This window comes from Plectropomus leopardus, chromosome 16 (genome assembly GCF_026936395.1).
Source record: "Plectropomus leopardus strain MGB_pleo_1.0 chromosome 16, ASM2693639v1, whole genome shotgun sequence".
Lineage (NCBI taxonomy): Eukaryota > Metazoa > Chordata > Actinopteri > Perciformes > Serranidae > Plectropomus > Plectropomus leopardus.
The window spans coordinates 20,938,544-20,954,875 of record NC_142191.1 but is presented as its reverse complement, the minus strand read 5'-3'; the positions used below and the strand labels follow the sequence as shown (position 1 = coordinate 20,954,875).

General features: G+C 39.0%; 1 protein-coding gene across 2 annotated transcripts in view; it reads left to right on the top strand.

Moving 5' to 3' along the window:
• Nucleotides 1-224: 224 nt before the first annotated feature.
• The window catches only part of scara3 (scavenger receptor class A, member 3), a 40,257-nt gene continuing 24,149 nt past the window's right edge, over nt 225-16,332 (top strand). Inside the window, exons 1-2 of one of the 2 annotated variants that reach the window (XM_088089515.1) lie at nt 225-384; nt 482-640. Coding sequence is in view for 1 of the 2 variants with exons in the window: in XM_042504099.2 (XP_042360033.1) it covers nt 13,576-13,582 (7 nt within the window). In the remaining variant the exon portion in view is untranslated. Of the gene's footprint in view, nt 385-481; nt 641-13,035; nt 13,583-16,332 lie in introns of those variants that run through there. The other variant, XM_042504099.2, reaches the window with a different exon arrangement.

Sequence of the window (16,332 nt, the reverse complement as noted above, 5' to 3'; positions counted from 1 at the left end):
CCGCAGGTAGTGCAACATTTTATGCATTAATTAATGCATGACATAAAATAAACTTGATTGCTATTGTTATTTTTCATTATTCTACAATTTAGAAACAGTAGCTGACAGAATTAAATTTTTTCTTGGTCCACGAGGCCATCTAAAATCAGGTGTTGTGAGCGTGGGAAAACAACACTGCGCATGCTCAATGCTGATAAGAGTTAGAGTTAGCCCGGTTAGCCACGAAGATCAGCTGATTAGCAGCAGCTTTTGGAAATACCTCTTAAGGTACAGAAGCACGAGAGTGTTTCTGCAGCCACCATGAAGAATTTGGATTATTTTATACAAAGCACGCAGTTTAAAGTCTTCACCAGCCACGGAATATTGTAACTAGCCAATCCCCTGGTAAAAAATAATCGTATTTAAAAATGGCTAACTGCTATCCTTAGCTTGTCAGAGAGGAAGCTAACTTTAGTTTTTGTTTGTGTGTGTGTTTTTTCAGAGGAACTGGTCAAGACCAGACCTTCAAGATCTTAAATTCGCTCCTAGAAGATCACCGAAAGTGCGAGCAGAAGACACAGACAGGTCAAGCATTACTGTGCAGACTGACAGGGCTTAAGCTTTTGAATTGAGCGGTTTGACAGCAAACTAAGGAGAGCAGGTATGTGACCAGTCAGTCTATCACCTGTGTTTGACTGTGCGAAATAATGCATTATGTAAAATTGTGCAATTTTTGGGTTTCGCATCTGTCCAAAGTAACGTCAGTTATTTAACATTACTCACCATTTCTTCACCTGAAAATGCCCCTGCATAGGTCATTTCTCTAATCTCCTTGGTTACCATGTGTTTTCTGCCATGAGAAAAAAACTTTCACTAAAACTTCCCAATAATTTATCATTTTTAAACTCAATCAGCGTTCCCGTGGATCCTTAGAGAGTATTTAAAGGCATTGCAATCTTTAATCTAAAAATAAGGCCTTGATTGGTATCAAATGGACCTAAATGAAATTTTCAAACGTCTTAAAATGCTCAGACATTGGTAAGTAAGATTTTATGAATCTTTTTTTTTGTGACTTTGAATTGTAAAATTAAAAACGCTTGGCAACATCTATTTTTTGTTAAATTATTTAATCAATTATTTTTCTTAAACTCCTCATGATGAGAATTCAAATAGTGGAATTTCAAAAGCACATTGAGAAGCACAAAATCACCCAGAAAACTGGCCAGAATTGCCAGATATTTCCCACTTTTATTGGTAAACTAAATAAATAGATGTGTTCAACTCTAAAGTGGATTTGTTTGCAACATTTAACATAGATCATCTGTTTTTTTGTTTTCAAAAGTCATGTTTTATGCTCCACTAAATAATTGGGCAAAATAAAATGGTCTCTCTTCAGTCTTGGTTGTTAGAAAACTGGTCTTAAACACAATTCAAAATGGCATTAAAATTGTCTTATAAAGTCTTACATCCATCCAACTTGCTGTGTCAATATAAAACCAGAAATTACACTATGATTACTGTCTTCATGTGTAACGTTACCACTCCACGTTTTCTTCTACTACTAAAACGGTTGGGCTTTTATTTTTGTGTTTTCCTGTCGTCACAGTGTTTAACCTTACCTGACTCGACGCTCTTGAGCCTGAGGAATTTCCAGAAGTTTTTGTTATTGGCAGCAGCACTCAGAGCTGCAGAGCAGGGAGACAAACATTTGATTCACCCTGACCATGACTCAACACTGACTAATAACTTCACTTTCATGCTTCATTATCTGCATTTTACAAAACCAGATAATATCTACATGTACAGTTACACACCCAAATATGTAACAGAGGCTTATAAAACAAAAGTTAGAAGGACAACTCATAATACAGATGACACACAGTTCCTTTATTGACAGCATGCATTAAATAAAGCCTTAATTATTATTTATCCTTTACCCTTACCAGAGTTTATGCATTCTTAAAATTTAGTGTAAATGGAAATGCATTTTGCATTTTTTGCATACAGTTCTTTTTACTCTTTGCTGAACTGTGTTCTCCAACAATATTGTAATCTGAAATTAATACTTAAGAAGTCCCATAATAACATTTAAGCATATTGTTACTGAAGTGATGTAACTTTTCTGCAGCTCCTCTTGGCTCAATTTTCAGGCTTCAGGAAATCTAGCTGTTTAGAGGACATTTTGGCCCATCATTGGTTATTTCACAGAAAGGCCATCTCTGCTTGTTGTTCTATAAATGCAGACTGGGGGCACGTATCCCTTTACATAGCCTGATTCAATTATGGAAAATCATGCAGAAAAGGTTGTTGTTTCAGAAATGGCACCAACTGCCTACAATGCAAAGCAACCCATGAAAGTCAGATGGACTTATCAAAAAGAGAGTCTGACAATGAATAATAATATTAATAATAATAATAACTTTACTTATATAGCACCTTTAAAAACAGACTGTGGGAGTGCTTTGACAAACAAAGCAAAGCAGAAATGGGATACATAGTCAACGTAGAAACAACAACAGAAAGCCAAACAGTCCCATTGAACGCAAGTGAAAAGAAATTAGAGCAGAATTAATATTAATGCATGAAAAAAACAGAAGACAAATAATGCAAGATGCAGGACACATGATGTCAGTATAAAATAATACAAAGTAATAGACCAAAAACAACAAAAACAGAAACAATACAAGCAATCAAACCATACATAAAAGGAAATAATATAGATAAAACATACATGAAAAAGGTTAAAGAAATAAAAAGACAAATAATAAAGAAATAATAAAAGATGTGACATTGGCAAATGTTTCAGAGATGGAGAGAAAATGTTGCTAATAGTTTAGCCTTCTGCGAACTGTAGCCAAAGGCTCAAAGCTGTGGCATTTTCAAGCTCATGTTTATGTAGAGTCCAGGTAGAGCCTCGAATCACAATATGTCGTCTTAAACGGCACCTCCACTGAGCATCTGAAGTACTTCGAATCAAGCCAGCACAAACCCTACAGCTGGCAGATACTCAATACTGAGTATGAAAGTTTGGGATCGGGGGCAAAAACGCGATATCCCTAGAAACAATATGTTACCCATTTTAAATTGTAAAAAAAAGAGAGTTACAGGAAGAGGGTGTATTTTCAGATTATGCTGTGCCTTTTCCAGAAACCTGCCCACCCCAGCTTTATCTTGTGTTGTGTCTGTAAATTAGTCACAAGTTCAGGTATATTTAAAATGGTATTTTAAATTTAAAAAAAAGGTCTATATAGTAATTAATTTTAGCCTTGTTGACAATTTTGTTTCTTCATTTGAATTTTTCAAGGTTTTGAGAGACTCTAGATCTGTTTTCTTACCAGTAAAAGCACAGTTGTTGTCATCATAAATGATAGCTCCAGAGTGTCCCAGTAGACCTGCATTTATGAGCTACACATAACACCAGAGCCCTGGAGCTGGGACACCTGAATGCAGCCATCTTTAATATTATTAAATACAGCTGTGCTTTTCATGCCTTAACAAGTCCAAATTTTGCTGTGAAAAACGTTTGTTTCTTGAGGCAAACTGGCTAACAGTGTGAACAGAAGGGTGTAGGAGTTACTGAAAAAATATTATCTATCTAACTAAAAATCTGCCTGCGCTAACATGCACTGCAACTTTCCGTAAGCTTTAGGAGGCTTTTGGGAATTAACACAGCAAAAGGAGGAGCACAAGAGGTTTAAAATCGGGACAGGCGCACACAAACACACAACAGATGAGGACTGTGTCATCTCAGGGGATGGATATTCCAGTAAATCACTCACACTCACACTCACACACATTTACACACTCATACACAGATTCCTTAGTTCTGTGTCAGTGACATGTTTTGACTTGGCTCTGGTATCTGCATTATATGCTGGTACCTCAGCGACTACAGACGTTTAAACTCTCCTCTTGAGTGAAACTGCCAGGCTTTTGCAAGATTAAAAAAAAAATTTACTTTGGATAACAGACAGCAAGTTTTGGCTGTTTTGTGTAGATTTAATTCTTCTGTTAAAATGCAGAGTTTTGAATGACTGGAGAGAATCTTATTTGTGGCCTTGTGGCTTGGTCCGTTGGCAAAACGTAAAATTAAAAAAAGTCAAATGCAAACAAATCATATGACATTTTTAAAGTAAGGATTAAATATTGCAGGAGAGTTAAGAAAAGACTCAGCAGCTCCTCTCATGAGAAGCAGACAGGTAAATGAGTAAAAAAGTAAAGTTTAGGAGGAAACAGTTAAGTGCACTTAATTTTCATATAACATGCAGCACTCTACATTTACAGAATATGCTTTCCAAGGAAGTTAAAAATCAAACTGGTCATCCAAATCATTATATTTGAGGTAATTTTCTGTCACAAAAAATCAGATACAGGAACCCAGGCTGTGAATCAGGCCATCGTCTTGTTCTTTGCTGCGAGTAGCTGAAGCATGTGCACACAAAATGAAGCAACTGTTATCTTCTGAGCCGTTTAGAGCACATTAATGAGTTTTATAAGTGCAAAAGCAAAATGTACCACTAGGTGGCAGAAGCTCCGTTCTTATGCAGTAAATTCTCCTCTCAGTAGATCCTATCACTGTATTCATACAGTATTTTACTGGGTATTGTTGACTAGAGTTTGGATACTTATTTCCCTTACAGTACTTTTATTTCATTTTCTTTTTCTGGAAAGAAATAAGTCTAAATATGATAATAACATAAATATTTTCTGCTGTCTTTTTTCTGACTTTTAAAAACATTTCAGTGTTGCACCAAGTCACGTTGAGTCTACAGCATTTCACTGCATCAAAATAAATTAACAAATTAACAAACTTAGTGCCAGAATATCTGTGTAAAGAAAATGAGGACAGAGAGGATACCGGACTTATAAATTTGAGTTGGACACTGTAAAAATGTCCCTTTATTCTCTGTCCAATATGGATCCTGCGTGTGAAATTCCAGCCAGCCGTAACACAGCATCCCTTATTTAACAGCGACACTGGCGTCGACGCAACAGCAGCTTTACTTGATTTAATCTATTAAACAGATTCTCTCCGTTTAAAACACCGCATGGAAATGTAACAGTATTTAAATGTGACCGTGAAGTGAGGAGTGGCATGAGCCAGATGTGCATTTTTAAAATGTTCCTATCACGCTGTGTCTTTCATTTGTTCCTTTTTTTCCTCCCTCACTGTCTCTATTTCTGGAGACTTATTTGCTTCCCGACATACTCCGGATGGAGCTTCATTAAACCAAGATGGACGTTGTTGCAAAAGAGTAAATTACTGTCAGACAGTCGTGCATCTTGCAGTGTTTATCCTTTATGCTGATTTACAGCCACCCTGAACTCACTGTCACACTTACAGCAGGAAAACCCCTGAAAGATGCAACTCATCGCATACATGCAAAACAAAAAATAACTTTAAGATGCGAACATTTTTTTAGAACTGGACATCGGAACTGTACAGTTACTGACATCAGTTACCAGAGAAAGACTGTAGCTACAAGATGTTTCAGATAAACTGTTCTGAACAAAACAGGCACTGATTATTGTGCAAGGGCCTCGCCTGAATCAAGAAAAAGAAACGTTTGCAAGATTTGTTTTATGCTGAATGTGGAACAAAGACTCTGTGTTTGTGTCTTCCATATTATTGATTTTTAATGTTGGGAATGGTGAGGCATGTTGGTGCAGTCATGGCTGACTCTAGGCGGGTTTCCATTACAGATTTGCGCAAAAAACTAAGCGATATTTTCGAAATGTCGATAAAACACAATTGAGTGATAACTGTGTTTCCATTGAGTGATGTAATGCGACCTCTCTCGCAATGTTATGCGACTTCTTCACTAGTGAAAACATTCCAAAATGCACTGCGATAGATGTTTAAAACATGAGCAGGTTTATTTCTCTTGCAGCCACTGCACTAGCCATCATTATTTCCAGTTGAAGGTGATGGAGGTGTGTTATGCGAGTGATAACAGAAAGGTAAGCCACTTACATATACATGGGAGCGGCCACGTATCAGAGATTTCTTGGAGGTGATAGTCCACAATTTTACAGAGGTATTGTGGATTCAAAACCTCCAGATGATCCACTCAACGTTTGAAGAGTTATGCGATGCAATAATACCTGCATCATGCAACATGCATCATGCATCCCCCTTTTGTGTGGCGTTTGTTCTCCCCATGTTGGTGTTGGTCCTTTGGCCTCCTCCAACATTTCAAAGACTTGCCGGTTAGGTTACTTGGTGGTTTGAAATTGTCCGTAGCTGTGAGCATGAATGGTTTTGAACATGCTTCTTAGGTGATCTGATCACATGTGGACAATGCTAAAGACAGGTGTAAATGACCACAAAGACACATTGTGATCTGCTCACTCAGTCCACTTGCTGAGGTGGTCTGGGATGCATTTGACTATCTATCTTTTACAGTGTAAATGCTAATCCTAAATGCAGGATGTGGTGATTGTTTTGGTGACAGCGCACCAAATCCCTATAACTTGCCCATTTTATTTGGAGTTGGATGAAGTGTTGCTTGACTGTCCATCATTTCGCCGTATGGAAGGAGACGTGTTGAATTTTGTGAGTAGCAACGTGAGTAGCACACATGCTACAGAGCAGCTAGCAAAAGTGTGGTTGTAATAACTATGTTTTGGGCAATAACAAAATCTAAACACAAGTGATCAGCTGGAGACTCATAATAGGGACACATAGGAAAGGTGATGTGTCTCACCTGTCCACTTTTGTTTGGATTGCCAAAATGCATGTTAATATCAGGTCTAAAGAGGCTCTAATAAGCATTTCCAGTCTGATCACTCAGTCTACTTGTTGAGGTGGTCTGGGTCACATTTGAACTCATAACTTTTCTAGTATAAACACAAATTCATACTGATGTGCGCCTGACAAAGTTTACGGCATTAATGCAGAAGCTGGCGTGGGCTTTGGCGGTATCTATTTTGTCATGTCATCATACCTTTCTGGAATTTCACAGGGGTATTAACGGTTTATGAAGTTTGCCGCTCTAAAATCAGCCCGTCTGGATTTCTAAAGACCCTGATGTACCGTAATACCGTCATACCCCGTGCCTAATGTGGTGAGTGCTTTGGTGACGGCACACTTAATCTCTATAACACTTGACTCCATTTTACATCGAGTCAAGTGTTGCTTGATCGTCCATCATTTTGTTCTGTGGAGGAGACGTGTCGAATTCTGCTGACGTGTTCACTTCCACTGGCAACAATTGCATGCCAGTGAGAGTGTGCAAATAATAACTTTGCACGGGTTCCTTTGAACGTCTAGTGTTTGTGAACTAGGCAGAAGCAAAATCTGAACACAAGTGGTCTAATCTACAATGCTAATAGCAGGTGTAAACAGGCCTCTCGCCCAGTGTCAACCAGTATTGGCTTCAGATCCCTGCAACCTTGTAAATGATAAATGGTTGCAGATAATGGATGGATATTCACATTGTCAATTTATAGACAAGGCCTTTGCACTTCTTAATCACATTAGCAAGTCAGTGAAGGTGCTTGCCATGTGTTTCTGAAATGTTCTTTTAAAATTAAACTTTTGTACAGCAGCTTTTATAGCAAAATGTACTTAATAAAGATTAAAATATACTAGCTAGACTGTAATATATATATTTTTTTATGTTTTTGCCCTCTAGTGGCATTGCCTGTAGTTGTTGATATGGAAATATTACCCAACTTGTTCCAAAGAGAAAATTTTACCAGAGATATTGCTGAGCATGTTCTTTAGGACAAGAGGCAACATGGTTTTTGGGGAAATGTGGTCCTAATTTGAAGAAACACGAGCATAACTACAGCTGTTTTTAGATCTTTTGGGTAAAGTCCAATTCATGTCAAAAGTCTTCAAAAGCCAGCTGCATATCTCGCTGGCTATTAATCTTTGAGCTGTATAACAGAGACATTTTATGACAAAGTGTAAATAGGATTTCTGTTGCTGTCTTTACTCTTTGTCTTCTACTCTTCTGGTATTTATCCAGGTCAGGTTGCTTTTATAAGAACCACTTTAACCACTTTTTTAACCACTTTAGTATTGTACTTCTACAACATTGTTGATCATAAAATGATCAAAATAAATTTAGCAGAACTAGCGATATCATCTTTTTTTATTTGTCACAGTCATCTTCCTTGTTTAAACCTGGTGACTACATCACCCATAATGCAACATGACTTAGATCTGGATTTGTTATGCTAGTAGCAGGTGATGTAGCTTTCAGCCGCTAGCCTCAAGCAGAGATGAGGAGTGGGCCACAGAGGTCTGGTGATCTTATTTCTCTCTCTTCTTCTCTACTGACTCCACATCCGCAGATATTTTTCATTTTCAAGCTTGTAGCCTTCAGATCCTACTGATATTTAATTTATCTAACTGAAACGGCTCCAAAACCTTCTGCACACTTGAGTACAAGTCTGAAAGATGTACTTCACCAGCAAATGTATGTCAGTTACTCACCCTGTGTTATATTGAATTTGTGAAGAAAACTTTGTTTTTCTGGCATGCCTCCACAGAAGAATCCAAAAAAACGGAGACAGTTTTTGTTGAGTTAGAGTAAAAGGCGGGCACATTTAACAACTGTAAGCTGTTAAACTATCACACAACCGTAATATAATCCAAATCTCATTTATCCAGTCTTATAATCAGTACTTCCCAAAAACCTAAAACCTTACTATTCAAAACACTTCCACATTCGAGTAGTGCACCTTGGACACAACTGGTCAGAAATATTTACATGTGTGTGTCTCTTTTTTTTATCATTCTGTGTCCCCACTCTAAATTTGGACATTCTTGCGGGCCATGAATGCAGTGCAGGAGAAACTCGTCATTATTTTTTTTCCTTAGCAACAGAGGAGTTTGAGTTGTAGGGTTGATAATTGATAGGTTGGTCAGGTCAGAGCTGATCAGACCGATGGATGAGAGGAGCAGCTGCTGCAACAATTTTCTCTGGTTTTGGATTCTTCGTTTAATGTGGAGTAGGCTTGGGTGGTATCAGTTTTTTCATACGTTCATACTTTCCTTGAATTTCTCCGGGGTATTCAGTATATGAAAGTATCATTTTCCTGTTTCAATTTCAAAATAAAAAGCATTCTGACAAAGTTTCCGCCGACAGAATCATTTTAATTGTTGACACAAGGCTTTTTACTGTGAGACATTTGCAGGACAGTGTTGTTGACAATGCATTAGTTTGCACAGCTTCATAAATGAGAGTAGTATGTGCTTTTAATAGTGAAGTAGTTATAGCAGGCAGCTCTGCAGCAGTACCACAACAGTGTGTATTAATTCACACTGCCAATGTGAATTAATACACACTGCTCATGCATGCAGTGTGGCCCAGGTGTAACCTCCAGGGCACGTGATGCACACTGCATGCAAAACATCCTCAATACAGCCTCTCCAGTATGAAGTTAATAGAAAGATGAGGGTCCATGTTTTTGACAGTATTTTATCACACTGTCTGTATTTCTAGATAACCTGGTACACCATAAGACCATGATACCGCCCGTACTTACTGTGGAGGTATGCAAGAGAAAAAAGAAGACTTTTTTCACAAAGACTGAGTGAAGTATTTCTTTAATTCTCCACAGTTCTACAGCTCTGGCTCTGGCAGTACCACTAGTGTGAGATAAAGGTACAAACCATGGACTAGGTTTCCGTAGTTACCAGTCAGCAACTTATGTAAGTTAACTTTATCATCACGCAGGCCAGCAGTACACATGTGGAGCTAAAACACTCTGGCCTCGAGGATTGTTCAGTTTGTGTTGCTCAGTGTTGACAGTTCAACAACCCCTGATCCAGTGTGACTAAACTAATTATCTGTTATGTGACCCATTTCAAACTTGTGTTTTGCTCCACTTTGTCAGTGTGTGTGTGTGTGTGTGTGCATCATGTGCCAAGCTGCTCTTGTGTTAAATTGTCCAACTAGTGAATAGAAGCTATGTAGATCTGTAGCCAATTTTCAACCAGTGGAATAAATTCAACATATCAACGCACGCATGCAGAGAGAGAGCTCTGAATGAGCGGCTCTACTGGCTTCTAACACAAAACATAATTATCACCAGGCTTAATTGGTCCCATCGGTGGTACGGAACGACCCGTGGCTGACAGGCTGTAGATGAACTTCAAACATTTGGACGATTCTGGTATCAATTTAGGGGAAATTGTGTTTCTGTGTGCATGCGTGACTATGAGTAGGCTGGAATGTGCATGAACAAAGCTGATTAAAACAATTAATGTTCTAATCAAAGGCTGGTGGCTTCATGATCAGAGTCCAACTGTCTGATGTTGGTCATTAAATTACCTCATGGAATCTTAATTTTAAAAACTGTAGCATCCAAACCAAAAATAACTTGTAAAGAAGCCGCGAGAGACAAGCATGTCTCTTCAAAGCTATTTAGGTATGTAGAAGTAATCACGAAAAGGGCTTTATTCAAGCAGATTACAGTTGAGATGATGATGTAATGCTGAACAATTTGGCAGCACGGAAAGGTCTTGATTAGAGTATCTACAGTAATCATCAGTGCAAAGAATGTTCTTTTGGGGTTGTAAAGTGTTTATCGAAATAGTTTTTCTTGATTGGTTGACCATTTGTTGAATGTTGCCATTTGTCATGTTGGCCATTTGCCCTATGATGATCCAGTAGGCCAAAAATTCTGTACTTTTATTGAAGAAAATCTTTTATTAAGGCTCTTTACTTTTGCTATTAAGTATTTCTACATGGTGGTATTGCTATCCACAGTAAAGTTGATAATCTAAGTACTTCTTTCACTTCTGCTTTAAGCTTGAGTAGACAGCAATCTGGAAGAGGCAAACAATAAACAAAAATCAGTAGAATTTTTAAATACATCCCCCGCAGCTCTCTCGTTCCTGTGCAAAGCCCCTCTCAACAGATAATCATGGGTATACGCACACGCTTCATACAGTAAGCCAGTGTTTCCCATACACGGATTTATTTTGTCAAACAGCACAAATTCACAGAAGACAGCCAGGAAAAACAAAAGAAGAGAAGAAGACAAAAAAGTGAAGAGTCCATAGAAAATGTACCGCACCGAAAAGCTATTCATGTTATTACTATTCGACATGCAACCAGTTTGTCACTTGCTAACTTGTTTGCTATGTGTAGTAACAAGTCAACCAGAAGAAGGTCCAATAGCAACTACGTGGAAGGGGGCATAGCGCCACCCACCATGGCAGACTCAGATATACTTCCATCAATAAATTAATTATTAAATTGAATTAAAATTAAATTGAAATGGCCTAATCGAGCTCTAACCGTAGCTTGAGTAAATTATGCATGTAAACGTACTGACTGACGGGGCATGCATGCGCTTCTGCATTTGCAGAGCGGCCAATAGGAATGCCGTCTCTCTGAAATGACCTGTGATTGGTCAGAGTCTCCCGTCACAGGCTAGACTTTCTAAAGCCTGAAAACAGAGCCAGGCTTTTCTCTTAGTCGACTTAAATTACATTATACAACAGTTAGCTCCAACCAATCAATTTAATAGGTTAAGAATCATTCGGTGAGTGCTGATATACAGTATAACAGCATTAGGACGTTTAACTCTTCATGTCTCACTCTTGGTTATACAGCGGTGTTCTTGAACAAGTCCCTGTGAGAGCTTTTCTGTGGACGTGTGGAGCTGTTACCTGTGCTGTTGTTTTTAGCTTAGCTGCCTCGGTATAGCTAGCTGTTAAAAACCACATGGTTCTTCAAGACTGTACACAACTATGTTAGGAACATGTGGCGTGGAGATGAGGACCCCTTTAAAACCCGGTAATGGGATGTTTGACAGACGCTCGCCCGGCAGGGACTTTAAGGTTGACCTGCCCTCTCCCTTCACTGGAGACGGGAGCCAGAGTTTGGTCAGCTGGGTGAGGCAGCTGGAGGTGGCTGTCAGACTGAGTGTGGGAGGCTGCAGAGACTGCAGTTATGAGCTGGGGAGGATTTTTTCTACTCGAAACTCAAGAGGGACACACTATATACAACAGGCTGTTACAGTTAACAGACTCTAATTTCACAGGAAACATACGGATAATTGTACCCGATGCTAAGCAGCTGGTCTGTGCATAACGTGTAGACCCAGCAAACAAAAAATAGCAGGCTAATTTGCTGACAAATGTTTATGTGTTGTTAGGCAACAGCTCTCACCTCCAGCGTTTGTGGAACTATTTGTGTTGGCGGAGCCCAAAAAATCATTAGATGAACAAACAAATCATTATCTGTTGTCGCTTAATGATGCTTGAAGAACTGCTGTTATACTGTTTATCATCACGGCTGTGAATATCTACGACCAAATCACAGCTGTGATAATAAACAGCACAACAGTACGACCTCTGCAGTGTGATATTGCTTTATATGCTCAAAGATTGTTGTGAGATTTTTTTCTCAGAAACTTTCTCAAAATGAAACTGCATACCCCAGCTTTAGGTCTCTGAAAATACTCAGCAGCTGGGTTGTGTTTATATTTCATGGATGGGTATGAATATGATAACCCACTGGAATATACACCCATCTTCTTACTTTGCAGTATATATATTGAAGTATCAAAGTGGGTGTAGGAGAGGAAATAAAGGAGCTGAAACTCCACAGTGCCAGACAGCCACTGGAGCTGCCTCGTCAGCTGGATGGCCGGATGTGTGTGTTGGTGAGAGAATTACACCTGCTGTTTAGTCTTACTCGCTGGTAGTCGAGGTTAGCGGGAGCAAACTGAGAGTTGCCAGGTAGGGATTATAGCTTTGACATGTGTGTGAGTGAGTGAGTGTGTGTGTGTGTATGTGTGAGAGAGAGTGTGTAGGAGTGTGTTCACAGAAACTGTTTTCCTGTCTCGCTTGCCAAGGCCACAGATATTCAAGGTGCTCACACCACAATGTTCAAACATTTGTTAGCAATTAGCCTCGGCCACAAAACTGACTTTCAACAAAACACATGGACCCTCCCTCTCCCTCCCTTTTCCTTTTTTTTCACCCTGTCCCTTTTCCAGTCCCTCCCTCATTTTTCCAGTTTCTTTGTTCCCCTCCCATCTCTCTCTCTCTTTTTTACCACCCTTCTTCTTTCTCCTCATCCCCACTAGCTCCATTTCCTCCCTACCTCTCTTAAGTTGCACATGGTTTCTGTCGGAGGAGGTTCAGTTTCCTCAGGCTCTGGATGGGAGAGGGATGATGCCAGAAAGCTGCAGGCGAGCACACATGTTCCAAACTTAAGAGGAGCTTTGACCAGTTTCCTTCAGCACTGATAGACTTGCAAGAATATTGGAAAAAAATCTAAAAATTAGACAGTTTTTCTTGGGTTGCAGAGGTGCTTCTTTTTGTTCATATGGATTAACGTCCAATGTGGCTGAATTGTGAAGGGTTAGCCTGTTGTTCACCAATTTTCCAATATGTGGAAGTAAGATATTTTGAGACTTTGGCCTTTCTTCTTTCTATGGAAAACTGGAAAATGTTTAATGAATGAGTTTGCTGGCGCCTCAGAGGTACATTTTTGACTACCTTTGTTATTCCTGGACACTTGCTTTGTGGGAAAAAAGGTGAAGAGGATTGCAATATCACCACCTGCAAGTTGAGCATCGGCACATTAGACCACAAGTTGTTGGATTCTTGAGTGCGCAATCATGAAAGGTAGTGTAATGTCTCTGATTTCTTAATTCTGAGCACCTGTAAAATATCCTGTTACATTACTTTCTTGTCATGCAAAAAACATTTCTTACCAATGCATTGGCAAGTGTGAAAACACTTCAAATGTACACAGGAACAGTATCTGTCATTGTGGCATGAGAGCAAGTAGGCACCTGCACAGGGCACCAGCGACCACATATGCTTCTCATCTGCTGTGAAACTTGGCGGTGCTGATCCTGAGAAAGTGCCGGTTTGTTGTTCTTGGATGTGAGACTTTGATCAGTCAGCTTTAAATCGCTCATATGTGTGTGTGTGTGTGTGTGTGTGTGTGTGTGTGCGTGCGCGTGCACACCACAACCCTGTTTCATAAAACATTAAATGTTCTCGAGCCCTGCCAATCTGCCGCAGATTGACTTAATATCCCCCTTTAGAGGAAGGCGAGTGAAAGCATAACATTTGAATTTGAGCTTTTTCACAACATGGCATGAAAGGAGAGCTGCCACCGTCTTTGAAGAGGGCCGGGGCTCGTACATGGTTCCCAGACGTACAGTGTGAGAAGTTAACGGCTGACACAGATGGAAGGATACAGTGAAAAGAGGGGGATAAAAGAGAGGGGATGAGATGGAGCAGGAATAAAACCCACATGTGGGGTAGCCGTTTGAAAAAAGATCTTGAGACCTGTTGACATATTCATTACAAAAATTAATTGGCATATGATGGAATTGTTCCTGTATTTATTATTGTTGTTAACTGAAATCTAACTGTAGTCTTTCAGCTGTTTAAATACTTTGTGTCTTTCCTTGGATTTTGTTCAGGGATGGCGTTTTAGTTTTCGTGGATGGCGTTTCAGTTTCAGTGGTGGTGCTGTTTTCACTTTGCCATTCACTATAAAACTCTCATCCAAACAGGTAACATTAAATGTAAAAACTTCTGTTAGAATGAAATAACAGTCTGATCTCCTCTTTTCCTGTTGTGAATATTACTAATTGGCTCTGCATTACAATACAAATACAATACTGCTTCTTGTGTTAGCTTGGATCATAAACTGGTAAAGATGTGTAGTTTTTAGTCTTTCAGCACAATATTGTGTGGCCATTAAATTTAAATGTAAAATCCTTTTTACTTAGTTCTCACTTTAAAACAAGTCAGCTGAAAACAAAGTCAGCTGAAGCCTGTACTTTCAACTAACTCAAGGAGTTGGGAACTTTAGCTATGTTAATTAGCTTGCTAGCCAAAGCGGATACAGTCCGCTGGCAACAGTTATCGACTCAGCCTGGGAGGAATGACAGTTTCAAGCTGGAAATAAAAAGCTGTTTTTGGCTACCTTTTGTAAGAAATCAAGGAAAAAGTAAATTAGTGAATCTGCCATCGCTTTGAACTGTATTTGTGCTATACAAAAACAAAAAGCAGACAGCAGTAACGAGGGGGCGGGGCTTAGCAAACAGTGATTGTGCTAACTTTTCAGTTTATCTGGTGCAATGCCATCAGGGTTGGAAAGGTACTTTTTTGTTCACCTGCCATGGTGGCTGTTGAACTCCAAAATGTACCAGCCATCCATAGATTACCATTTTGCTTTTGGCTGATGAGTAGAAAATCTAGCAGTCGCTTACATATTTTATCGGCATTTGGCTGGTGGCTTTTACTAATTTACAACCCTGCATGCCATTCTTCTGACAGCCCCATTATTCCAAAACCCTAATAGTCCAAAAAAATTTTCATTGAACCAAAAGCCTGTTATCCCGAAAACAAACATCCATTGCTCTGAGGGCCCATTTATCTGATAATGAAAAAATGTACCAGTTAGAAAGATTCAAGGCCTGTAATCAGTCAGCCTGTCTGCGGTATTTTTTCTGCCTCTCATTGGCTTACCCTGATATTCTTACCCTAACCAATCTCACTCCTCATACCGAAGCCTAACCAATTTAACCATAGAAGAACGTGAGCACTCGCTCTTAAGTAGGGAAGGTCATGCCTTCAACATATAGGCAAAAAAAATTGACACCTAGGACGGTATGATGGTATGTTTGGTGTGTGTATTTTCCAGAGCAATAGGCCTTCAAAGCCACAGTTTGTTTTTGAGATAATGAGCTGTTGGACAAAGGGAAATTTTTTGGACAAATGGGGTTTTCGGAATAAAAAGCTGTCAGAAAAAACTGACAGTTTTGACAGTTTTCTAAACAAAATTCTTCTTCTTGATGAAAAAAACATATACAGCCACCTAGTGGTATCATGAGTAGGAGGTTGCATTTTTCTGTAGGCTCTGCAGTGTGGTTTTGGAAGTGAAACGTGAGCACAGGTAGTTCCTCACCCCAGTCAGGGCTCTTGGCTTATTGTGGGTGTTTCTTTGAGAATATTTAGTTCATTAGTTTCAGGTTGGTTTATGGACATCTTATGTAGAAATGATTTTCATAATAGGAAAACCAGGCAGTAGGATTGTAAAGGTTTTTACGTAATGAGTTTGTCTTATTTCAGTCTATGGAATAAAGTTGCAAAAGTGCAGTAGTTTAGTGTAGTTTAGTAGTAGTTTAAGTGCAGTTTATTGCGTTGGTTATTAGTGTTCAATAATTTAGTTGCTCAATATGCTTTCTAATTTGGAGTATGCTATAGGTTCTTGGTTTTTAGTGCCATTTTGACATTTTTTTCTAAATGCAGGGAGTATGAATTTGGATTTCACTTTCTTTTACATGACCTTTTACAAGTAATCAAGGAAATCTTACAAGTTTTAAAAAAGGAAATCAAATCAGCTTAAAGCT